General features: G+C 40.5%; 2 protein-coding genes across 4 annotated transcripts in view; one reads left to right on the plus strand and one right to left on the minus strand.

Moving 5' to 3' along the window:
- Positions 1 to 12,778, plus strand: part of CA10 (carbonic anhydrase 10) — a 335,728-nt gene that overhangs the window by 297,320 nt on the left and 25,630 nt on the right. The window lies entirely within an intron of this gene.
- Positions 1 to 12,778, minus strand: part of LOC141998222 (myb/SANT-like DNA-binding domain-containing protein 7) — a 121,250-nt gene that overhangs the window by 989 nt on the left and 107,483 nt on the right. For both annotated transcript variants that reach the window (XM_074970906.1, XM_074970907.1), the window contains 2 exons: positions 1,697 to 1,881; positions 196 to 796 (listed from right to left, as the gene is read on the minus strand). In XM_074970906.1, coding sequence (XP_074827007.1) covers positions 196 to 775 — 580 coding nt within the window. In that variant the 5' untranslated portion in view covers positions 776 to 796; positions 1,697 to 1,881. The remainder of the gene's footprint in view (positions 1 to 195; positions 797 to 1,696; positions 1,882 to 12,778) is intronic.

The following is a 12,778-nucleotide window of genomic DNA, read 5'->3' on the forward strand; positions in this document are numbered from 1 at the left end:
GATTCCCGAGTACATGTTACTGGCCTGGAGTGGTAAAGTGTCCTACCATGGAGAACACAATAAGGCTGCCCTCCCCAGAAACCTTTTGCAAAGGCTTTGGGAGTACATCTAGGAGAGCCGCGAATGCCAGGGCAAATTAATCCTTTCACATGCTTGCTTTTAAACCATGTATCGTATTTTAAAAGGTACACTCACCGGAGGTCCCTTCTCCGCCTGCTGGGTCCAGGAGGCAGCCTTGGGTGGGTTCGGGGGGTACTGGCTCCAGGTCCAGGGTGAGAAACAGTTCCTGGCTGTCGGGAAAACCGGTTTCTCCACTTGCTTGCTGTGAGCTATCTACAACTTCATCATCATCATCTTCTTCATCCCCAAAACCTGCTTCCGTGTTGCCTCCATCTCCATTGAAGGAGTCAAACAACATGGCTGGGGTAGTGGTGGCTGAACCCTCTAAAATGGCATGCAGCTCATCATAGAAGCGGCATGTTTGGGGCTCTGACCCGGAGCGGCCGTTCGCCTCTCTGGTTTTCTGGTAGGCTTGCCTCAGCTCCTTAAGTTTCACGCGGCACTGCTTCGGGTCCCTGTTATGGCCTCTGTCCTTCATGCCCTGGGAGATTTTGACAAAGGTTTTGGCATTTCGAAAACTGGAACGGAGTTCTGATAGCACGGATTCCTCTCCCCATACAGCGATCAGATCCCGTACCTCCCGTTCAGTCCATGCTGGAGCTCTTTTGCGATTCTGGGACTCCATCATGGTCACTTCTGCTGATGAGCTCTGCATGGTCACCTGCAGCTTGCCACGCTGGCCAAACAGGAAATGAGATTCAAAAGTTCGCAGTTCTTTTCCTGTCTACCTGGCCAGTGCATCTGAGTTGAGAGTGCTGTCCAGAGCGGTCACAATGGAGCACTCTGGGATAGCTCCCGGAGGCCAATACCGTCAAATTGTGTCCACAGTACCCCAAATTCAACCTGGCAAGGCCGATTTAAGCGCTAATCCACTTGTCAGGGGTGGAGTAAGGAAATCGATTTTAAGAGCCCTTTAAGTCGAAATGGAGGGCTTCATCGTGTGGACGGGTGCAGGTTTACATCGATTTAACGCTGCTAAATTCGACCTAAAGTCCTAGTGTAGACCAGGGCTAGGTAATACATACTGTCATCCTTATCTGCAATTTGGCAGTTATTATGGTTAAAGATTATTCTAAATACTACATTTCAACAATCTGGAATTTATCTGCCATAACAATCAGCTCCATTTCATCTGTGTACCAACAAGAATGTTCTCTTTCTTACCAAAGTACAGTGAAACTGAGTAAGAGAGGTGGAGACAGGTGAGGTATCAAAACTAGTGAAAGGTACTAACTATAGATGGGTCAAATAAAACATTTATTTGTGAATAACTGGATGAGGGGAAATTCCAAAATCCACAAGAGATATTGTTTGCAACTAATAATGTTTTCACTCAGCTCTAAAAAACTTATGATATCGTCATTGCTAGTGGATGAAATTGCCAGTGTACTCCAACATATTTATAAATGTTTGTCCAGGGCACAGTCTCATGAAACTGGCACAAATTCAGAATTGAACTCTGGCATTAAGTCACAGCCTGGTCTACACTGGGGCGGGGTAAGGGATTGACCTAAGATACGCAACTTCAGCTACAAGAATAGCGTAGCTGAAGTCGATGTATCTGAGGTTGACTTACCTCGCGTCCTCATGGTGTGGGGTTGACTGCCGCTGCTCCTGCCTCTTGCCGTGGTGGAGTACAGGAGTCGATGTCAGAGCAATCGGGGATCGATTTATCGCGTCTGTCCAGTGGGTAGTGTAGACGTACCCTTAGGTTGTTGCAGAGCTGCACTACCCAGGTGCACCGGGCAAGTGTGATCCATGCTGCAATCATTAAAAGAAGTGGCGAGCACACTCCCACTGCGTTCTGGCCAGCAGAGAGGGCTGGTGTGGGGCAGGAAGGGCTGGCTTGGCCTTACCTCCTCCCTGCCCCTCTTCGCCACCCTCTTTAGCATGGCTCCTGTCTCTAGTGGAATAGTCCTTGTGCTCAATAGAGTCAAAAGACTCCCTTTGTGGTTGGTTCTAGTCGCATGCCTATGCCCTCCCATATGCCCACAACAAACGAACCTGCCTCAGCATCTCAATGTCATGCAGAAAACAAAAGAGCACTCCTTGATTAGGTCTCAAAAATGTACTTATTACACATTTCAGTACAAAAATTACTGGACAATTTTTCCTGCTAATTCTGAGACAACTTTCCTGGGCTAACAAAACAACTCAGTCTTCTGCTTCAATTTATTTAAATCGGGATACACCTAACAACTTGTACAACAGGAACCTTCTTGAAATTGTTATTTAAACATTAAAAAATTCTGCTTTGCCTGCTTAAAAATCATCAGCATTACTCTCAGTCTCTTCTCTCCCCCAACATGCTAGATTTCATGAAAGCCAGAGAAAAGCAGAATATAAGAAAAACAACCCATACCCAGGCCTGCTTCAAGCCAAGTTGCACCATCCAGCATATTTCCGTATGACTATGTAAGCTATGCGTTTGAGAGTTGGGAATTGGCAATGAGTTACACTTATGATTTCATCAGAAAAATAAATTGTACTACCTGGCAACCTCAGTGGAGTCTTCCAAGGATTGAATGGATATATAAGCTGTCTCTTACTTTGCAGTTCATAATGAACACAAAAAATGGAAGCAATTGGGCCTGACCCTTATTCGTTCAGGACTTTCAAAATGAGGACAGCCTCCTTGAACTGGACCTGAAATTCAACTTGCAGTTATTGCAAAGCGTAGAATGCCAGTGTGGTGCATTTTGTGCTGGTCTGCTCTCTGAAAACTAGCTTGTGTGCTAGCTCAGGTAAAGAAAGTTTCAGTAGTCTAGTCGCAATGTAAGAAATGCACAAGTTACTTTTGGTAAGTCCACATCTCCATATCCACTCAGTCATTGGTCTCTCTACTGAGATGGGCAGTTAATGCTATTTGTTTTTGTGATGAGGCCTTCAGTGTAACTCATTTCCAAACCCCATCCCCTGAACTATCCAGTCCACCTCTCCCATTAATTTATAGCTCAGACCTACATATGTAAATACATCAGATAACGCAACTTTGATTGATGAAAGCCGAAGTTTTTGGTTAGTTTTACTTATTCATTGCTGACCGTCTTTCAGTGAGCTTTACATCATCGGAGCAAAAGAAGAGACAAAGTACTCCTGATTTTTTTAAAGGAGGCAAAAAAATATTTTTATCCTTCTCAGAGGATTTAGAGGATAATTTCAGGATGGTTCCTGTTTACAAGCATGTACGTATATCCTGAGCTATATAAACTCTGAAGCAGAAGGCTTTGGTGTTTGGTTAGCCAAGGAATCAGTCATCCCTGAGTCAGCAGGAAGGTTACTTTTGTACTGAAACATGTAATGAACCCGTTTTTGGAGCCATTATCAGGGAGGTTCTTTGTTATATAGATGAAACTGAGAAGTTGAGGCAGCCTCATTGTTGTGGGCATAGGGAGCAGAGTTCTGAGGGATGATATGGAACAGTCTGCAGGAGTTTGCATACAATACGGTTACTAAAAATTACAGCGACAGCTGTGAGTTCGAATCGACACAGCATCCTTGTGCTCTGACTGGCTGAGGTGATGCCACTGAAGTAGAATTAATTATATTTGGAAGCTTTTGGTAGCAAAATGACCTCCCTCCTCCCCTTTCTTTTTTTAATTAGTAAGATAAAATGTGCAGGTGTGTGCTGTAGTGAACAGCTCTTCCCACCTTCTCTCTGAGGTGGCCAAAAGGCATTTGTCCATCCCTTTTGCAGTGAATCCTGAAACGTGTTCTTACAATAAGCAAACACTTCTGTGTGTTCAATAGCGTTTTACTTCCTTTGACTGATACTGTACTGCATTCTTCCAGCAGTGGCTATCAACCTCCTACTTCCTTTCTTCACTGAAACTGCCTTAAGGCTTTTAGCCTCACGTGTTTTATTTGTCCTTAAGTCCCAGTTCTCTTCCCTGATCAGTATAATGCAACTCAGTTCATTCATGACAGGTTTCAGAGTAGCAGCCGTGTTGGTCTGTATCCGCAAAAAGAAAAGGAGTACTTGTGGCACCTTAGAGACTAACAAAGCTGTAGCTCACGAAAGCTTATGCTCAAATAAATGTGTTAGTCTCTAAGGTGCCACAAGTACTCCTTTTCTTTCAGTTCATTCAGCAACTGTCCTGTCCCGTTCCCCCCCACCACCATTCAGTTCTTTGCTGTAAGACATATTCTACCTTCGTCTGCCTTCAATTAAATTTTCTCATCTGTTATCTCAGGTTCTTAAATGATTCACGTCCTTTTGGTTTCATGGTGTTAATTATGTTTTGTGCCTTCACAATTATTTTCATTCTACACATTTGCAAATCTCTTTCATTCAAAACAATTTACATAAACAACAAAAGTTTGTTGTACCTGGAAACTTCTAGTAAGCTAGCAAAGATACCATTTAGGGACATCGGTTGTTTTCTGCCCTGTAGGCAGATCTAACCCACTGTGCCATCTCTCCTCTTAATTTCTGACTCTCCACCTTACACACAAAATCCCAATGTGAAATTTTCTCAAACAACTGCCAGAAATATAACCCTGTAATATATCATCTCATCTGCCACAATATTAATATCCTAAAGGAACTTTCAATAATTTAATAAAACATTCATTCCAGAACGCTGTTGGCTATTTTTAATCAAGCTGTGCTTCAAATGTTTATTCATTGTAGCTCTCAGCCTATTTTCAAAGACATGATCCTGAAGTCACCAACTTTTATGTTCATCTCCTATTGTTTCCCACTTTTATTAGCCTTTTAAAGGTTTCCCTATTATCACTCTTCATCTTTTTGAGATCAGAGTGCTCTGCAATGCTGTTGCCCAAGCCATTTATCCCGGGGGCCTTGCAACACCTTCAAAACGGGCCTTTGCACAGCATTAGGAGACACATGCTCCGTGACAGTAGTCAGACTTGGTAATAGGGTTGGGTGTGCTGTCTATCTTAGGAGCTTGTATGGATCCCCTTTGATGTAGTACCTGACCACCGCAGAAATCTTTCACGTATTCATCCTCACAACAACTCCTGTGAGGTAGGGTAGTAATATTTATCCCCATTTTACAGAAACTGAGGCACAGAAACTGAGTGACTTGCTTTTGAACATCACACGGGAAATCTGTGGCATAGCAGGGACTGCTAAGTCCTAGACTAGTGCCCTAACCACTGGACTATCTGAAGAGTAAAGCATTTAAGAGAGAGAACCATTTGTCAGTAAGCCATGCAGCAAACATCCATGTGGCTGTATTTCCTAAGTTTGCAAAGATGTTAATTTAGAAGGTACACTTTCACAATAAAAATTTGCTTTTCAAGGAAGATTTTACCTGTGTTATAACATCTATAGATTATTAAAATTGAAATAAATAGTTTAATCTAGTATATTTTTCTTTATGCAAGTTTTCTTTTTACTAGTTTACCTAGGTTGGACAGTGAAAATAGGTCAAGCATCAGTTTCATTTTCCAGTTGTCTCATGAACTAATATTATGGTAATTTAAACTTTGAGAACCTTTGCCCATTTATTTCACCTTTCTTTTGGTCACTGGAAAATATTCTTAATTCAAACATATACTTGTCATAGGCAAAACTGTTGAATTCTTTTCTCCTTTTTTGTTTGTTCCTAATTTATAGTGTTAATGCTAATATTTTCTTTGACCATCGAGTCAACACCGAGTTAAATAACTTTTTGCAGATTGGTATAGGGGATTTTTTGTCAACATGAAGGTTTTCACCAGCCTAAGTCAATGATTAATGTCAGTGTGAAAATCCTCCTCTCATTCTTTTATTCTTTGATCTGTGTTTGCTGTTGCACATTGCTTATACTGTACAGGAATATCTGCATATGGTACTTTTCTATTGACAGGGTAAACAGACAGCTACACTGGTGTTACACAGAGTGAGAGAGAGAGAATGGCATTGTTAATGCAATTCCATCATACAATGGCCAAGCACCAGTCTCCTTCTGAAACAGTGTCTCATGGTAACACAGGTTTCAGAGTAACAGCCGTGTTAGTCTGTATTCGCAAAAAGAAAAGGAGTACTTGTGGCACCTTAGAGACTAACCAATTTATTTGAGCATAAGCTTTCGTGAGCTACAGCTCACTTCATCGGATGCATACGGTGGAAAGTGTAGAAGATCTTTTATACACACAAAGCATGAAAAAATACCTCCCCCAACCCCACTCTCCTGCTGGCAATAGCTTATCTAAAGTGATCACTCTCCTTACAATGTGTATGATAATCAAGTTGGGCCATTTCCAGCACAAATCCAGGTTTTCTCACACACACACCCCCACACACACACACACAAACCCACTCTCCTGCTGGTAATAGCTTATCTAAAGTGACCACTATCCTTACAATGTGTATGATAATCAAGGTGGGCCATTTCCAGCACAAATCCAGGGTTTAACAAGAACGTCTGGGGGGGAGGGGGGGGGGTAGGGAACACAGTGACCAAAAAATTAGTCCAGGCCATCACTGCATCATTTTTCTTATTTGTAGAAACCACTTAATAGATTGACCACTAGGACACGCACAATTCTTCCAGAAAATCAGAGCCCTGTAATGCAACTGGATACATAAAAGCTACATCCTATCTAGGCATGGCATCTGAGCATCTAGCATACCTGACATGAAAGAATAGTCAAAATTACTTGTAGCGTTCTTTGGTCAGAAATCCCTTTACATGCTGATGGGAGATGCAGCAAGGGCAGTGGCTCAGGGAGTCCCATAAGAAGTTTGTGGTTGATCTTTACCTAAAATATCATGAAACAGCCATTCCTATTTTTTGGGAACGGATGCACAAGAAAGTTTAAGACACTCACTCACCCTTCATTTGTATGTCTCAATATAACGAGGTAATTACCTAAGCAGCAACTGTTAATTAATTGTAAAAGGTCATATGATGAGAGTAACTCATGAGGTTAGCTCCTTGCAGGGGAATCACAGACAAAGCTTGCTAGCCATTATTCTGCGGTAATATCACCATTTGGTCATAATAAAGTTTTTTACATAATCTGCAGTTTAAGTATTAATTCCCAGTGCATAACTATTTTACGTAGGTTTCACAACCAGGTACAGAGTTAACTACTGACTATTGCATTTCATATAAAATACCTTTACACAGGTGTCTTTTCACAAGCTAATAAAAGACGGAACTCCTCTTTTAACTGCATCTTCCTAGCCCCATTCTATTTGAAAGGAAAAACTAGAATCCTATATTTTCTTATTTGTTTAGGGTAATTGGTGGCATATGGTTATGTATTTAGATGAGACGACTGTTAATCCAGTGTTAATGATGCCCGTAATGTGGGTCTGCTTTTTTTTTTCCCCTTTTTTAAGATATACAATAACTGGCCAAAGCAATAAAAAGCAAAAAGCAATTTGTCACCAAGAGGCTAAACAAAAGGCCAAGAGGCCTTTATTTTTAATACAGTGAGGATGCCAAAGATACTAGAGATTTATAAAATAAAATGATATGAAACAGATGTTTTTGGCATTCTACTACTTTGCTGTATTAAATTTAATTAATCTTTTTAATTTACTTTAATCTTGAAACCACACAGCAGTGTGATAAAATGCTAAGTAAACTGCTGGAAGTCTAGGTGGTCAGGTAAAATTTATTTCACCAATATACCAACATATAAAAGCATACCACTCCTGTGATTTTAGCAAAATAAAACAACAAAAGACAAGTAGATGTATGGATTAATTAATAAGGAGTATGTGAATAATAGCACCTTGGACAACATTAATATTTCTTGGTGGATCACCCTGTGAGAGAGAGAAAGATGTTTCAGTTATGCAAAAAGACAACTAACATGCATCATAACTCTTAACTACTTAAAGTGTGTCAGCAATGTTTTCTAGTACCCAATCTTCCAAACTTTAATCTCCTTGAGAGGAGTCTTTGGAGAGACTTTGCAGGATTGGACCCCAAGGGTGAAATCTTGGCTCTACTGAAGTCAGTTTGAGTTTTGCCTTTGGCTTCAATACAGCCAGGATTTCACCCAACGAGAGGATTAAAAAAAGGTGTTCGTAATTTTTGTAATTATTTATTTTACCTTTTATAGTAATAGCAATATTTTTTCATAGCAGGATCAAGAAGGTGGCAATACAGCACAAAAATATTAGTTACTGTGCAGCTGCAGGCTGTAACAGACTATGGCAAACTATAATCTACCTTCTCCTTTCTGAAGTAGCTCTGGAGTTACCAAAACAGTATGAAAGTATATTCATCATTTGACAAGGGCCTGCAAGTTGTTCCTTGAGAAATAATTAAGGCTGTTCATTATTCATTAAAGACCATGGGTCTAAGGTGGAAGAATAATCTATTGGTTAATAGGCTCAAATAATATTTTTGAGATCAGTATAAACAAATACATTTGCTTTTATGTGTTTTTAAGGATTTGTTCAAGCTCATGCCAACCAGGGCGGATTTTTTGATCTAATGGAAAACACAACTGTAATATTGTCTCGTTTGTTTTACATATCTTCAAAAAGCTGGCTGTTTATGATACTCTAGAATGCAAGTTCTCTTGGGCAGGTATCTGTGCCTTATGCAATGCCAAGCACGCTGTAAGGAAGAGCTTCACAAAATAATAAATGAGAAGTTGTCCAAAGAATACAGTACATGAAATAAACTCAAAAGACTTTTAAGACTTGGAATTTACTAATCATGACTCTGTCTTTTATATAGTAAAAAATCAGAGATACAGACATATTCTTGTACACATATGGACATCCCTACAGGTGTCAGGAAAGCTCAGAGCATGTGTTCTAATGTAGTCTGTAGACCATTTCACCAAATTTTGTTAATAAACACACAGTGGCTGAAACCCTTTGGCGGGGGGAGGGGGTGATTTTTAGAAACAAGTGAGAGCAGAAAAAAATACATAGTCCCAAATACAGTACTAGCTCAGCTACTGAAACAGCATCTACTGACTTGGAGTGCTATGTTTTTATATTTTGCAACAGAAGTGCTTTCAGATGGTCATTGTAGAGCTGATCCTGAAAGAAACGAACTGTCCATCTTCACATCCCATTCAAGCCATTGAGCATTTAGGACCTTTTGAACCTTGCAGGATTAGACCCTATGTCAAAGCATCAGCAAGATTGCACCTTCCACTGCATCACGTTCAATTCCTGAAGTGATGGGTGGTATTGGCAAGAAGGAAAAACAGCAAGCAAGATCAAATGTGCTAAAAACCCTGATATATCACTCACAGTGGCCAAATGCCATAACGTCTTGCAGGACACCTACTTTCTTTCACTTATTTAGTCCAGGGGTTCTCAAACTGTGGGTTGGTACCCCAAAGTGGGTCATGACCCCATTTTAATGGGGTCACCAGGGCTGGTTTTAGACTTGCTGGGGCCTGGGACTAAAGCCCGAGCCCCACCACCCAGGGCCAAACCCAACGGCTTCAGCTGTGGGTGGCAGGGCTCAGATTACAGGCCCCCCTCCTGGGGCGATGGGGCTCAGGCTTTGGCCCTCCCCACCAGAGTGGCGGGGCTCGGATTTTGGTCCCCCTGGCCTGGGCCAGTGGGGCTCAGGCTTTGGTCCCCACTCTTGGGGTCATGTAGTAATTTTTGTTGTTAAAAGGGGGTTGTGGTGCAATGAACTTCGAGACTCCCTGATTTAGATCATATCTAAAAATGACTTCTTTTTTTTTTTAAATACAAAGTAGATGGTAATGTCTGTGTACATCACAGAAATTTCAGAATCTCTCTCACAAAGCGAGGACAATAAACTAATTTCAGATCCAGAGAATGAATGTGACAAAAGAATTCTGACCTCTCTCCTCTTCCTATTTTAAAAGAACTATAGCAACATCTGTATTTTAAGATACGACAGTCAAATACTTTATTTCTTGGTTTTCATTCATTACACTTTCATTACTGAATGGACGCCAATTACATTAAAATTAAATCTATTCCTTTAACTGTTGTTAATAAACCTTGTATATACAAAACTTTATCTTTTTTTTCCTTAATGAGATCTAAGTCACTTGCTGCAAAGACTTTGCATCCAAACACTTAACTTGTCTACCAGAGCAATTCAGTTTGCTTCTCCTTTTCTGCTGGACTGGAAATGTGCTCTGTACTCTGTGCACTCTAAATCAGGTGTCACAACATTTTATTGGGCAGCATAGTATAATAAAAAAATGTTACAGTTACAGATTAGCTGTTCATAAATTCATAGATAGATTCATAGATATTAAGGTCAGAAGGGACCATTATGATCATCTAGTCCGACCTCCTGCACAACGCAGGCCACAGAATCTCACCCACACACTCCTGCAAAAAACCTCTCACCTATGTCTGAGCTATTGAAGTCCTCAAATCGTGGTTTAAAGACTTCAAGGAGCAGAGAATCCTCCAGAAAGTGACCCATGCCCCATGCTACAGAGGAAGGCAAAAAACCTCCAGGGCCTCTTCCAATCTGCTCAGGAGGAAAATTCCTTTCCGACCCCAAATATGGCGATAGCTAAACCCTGAGCATATGGGCAAGATTCACCAGCCAGATACCCAGGAAAGAATTTTCTGTAGTAACTCAGATCCCACCCCATCTAACATTGCATCACAGGCCATTGGGCCTATTTACCATGAATATTTAAAGATCAATTAATTACCAAAATCATGTTATCCCATCATACCATCTCCTCCATAAAACTTACCGAGTTTAATCTTAAAGTCAGATAGATCTTTTGCCCCCACTGCTTCCCTTGGAAGGCTATTCCAGAAGTTCACTCCTCTGATGGTTAGAAACCTTCATCTAATTTCAAGTCTAAACTTCCCAATGACCAGTTTATATCCATTTGTTCTTGTGTCCACATTGGTACTGAGCTTAAATAATTCCTCTCCCTCTCCGGTATTTATCCCTCTGATATATTTATAGAGAGCAATCATATCTCCCCTCAACCTTCTTTTAGTTAGGCTAAACAAGCCAAGCTCCTTGAGTCTCCTTTCATAAGACAGGTTTTCCATTCCTCGGATCATCCAGCCCTTCTCTGTACCTGTTCCAGTTTGAATTCATCCTTCTTAAACATGGGAGACCAGAACTGCACACAGTATTCCAGGTGAGGTCTCACCAGTGCCTTGTATAACGGTACTGTTCCCTGCTGTCATTCCCTTTGTTTGGGGTCCTTGTCATTTACAAATCAAGATGGTTATATGCTCAATTATAACACTTGCAGGTAGGACAAAGGTTATTTCCATTACTCCCAACAGCAGTAAGGAGAACGTTCTGTGTAATGGACTGTGGGATTTTAAATTCCATCAGTCTAATAATTCTCCATATCTCAGTGCTAAAGAACCTTGTATTGTCCCCTTGCAGCGATCTAACGTTTATCATGAGATTACATATGCACACTAGATTAAACAACCATATTTCACAGGTATTTTTAAAAGATTGCTGAATAGAAGCCATAGAATTTGTGGTGCCCAGGAAACCTAGCACGGCAGTCTCCTCTTGCTTGCCAAATGGTTTTGATCAAATGCCACAACGGAAGCATTCCACATGACCAGCTATGCAGAATGCTTTGCTGGGGTATGGGATCAAGAGAAAAGTCAAGTAGCGTATCTCTTGGCATCCAGAAAGAACTGCACCTGACATGTGAACATCGGAGCAATCTAATAAATATTTCGAGCTGGTCTCAGGCAAAATATACGTGCGTAATAATTAAGCTTTTTAATGATATACACATGCATATATACATACATACATGCTTCTTAAGGGAGGGAGTTAGGCCCTTTCCCCCACATTAGCCAGAAACTGATCTATAATGTCAACAGTATGTTATTCTGCAAAGAGGAAACCCTACCAGACTGAGCAGTGCATGTAAACAACTCAGTGCATGGGATACAGGATAGTAGACTACTCCTAATATACTGTAGTCAGCTCATACTGATACTCCCAATGCTGCCAACCTCAGATATCTAAAAACTTGTGTGTGCGCTTCTGGTCCAATGCACATTCCTGGAAGAGATGGAACAAGGACACATTTTGGATTTTCATTGACTAATATGAGAGTGATAAATCTTAATTCCCTCCCTCTCCCTGAAAAACAGAACTTCTGTTGCTCAAGGAAAACAAAGAACTATCTGTTGTTCTTTGGCAAATTAATCTTAGTGGGAGAGTCTTCCAAAGGAAATCAATAGCATATAACAAGAATCTATATTGTTTAAGAGCCCTGAAACTCAAAGCAGAACTTAAAGGGATTTTCCTCACTGTATTGACTGTGAGTTTGTTAAAGAAAAAAGAACAATGCCATCACTTGAAAGGTGAGATTTGTCTAAGGAACAAGCTTAACTCTATAGGGTCTAAGCACCACCCTTTACGGAAAAGTCCTACTGAACATTATAGGGATTAAACCAATAGAATACAATAGGTATTTCACAAGTTTCTATAGAAGTTACTTCTGAAAACTTATAGACTTTAATAGAGAATTATATATTTTTAAACCATCCTATAGAATTCTATACTGGGACTTTTCTATATAGGCCTGCTGCACACAGGACACTTTGAAAATGATCATTCTGTGTATAGAAACTAGAAAGAAAAGACCTGCATGCCTAACACTGAAGAACATCCTAATAAATAAAACATTAATTAGCTCAGTGAAAAATATATGAATTTCTTTTGTGGGGAAAACAAAATACCCGTGTAGCACTGCCATGCTCATTGTACTGTGACTTTAAGTG

The sequence above is a fragment of the Natator depressus genome, chromosome 14 (assembly GCF_965152275.1).
Source record: "Natator depressus isolate rNatDep1 chromosome 14, rNatDep2.hap1, whole genome shotgun sequence".
Taxonomy (NCBI): domain Eukaryota; kingdom Metazoa; phylum Chordata; order Testudines; family Cheloniidae; genus Natator; species Natator depressus.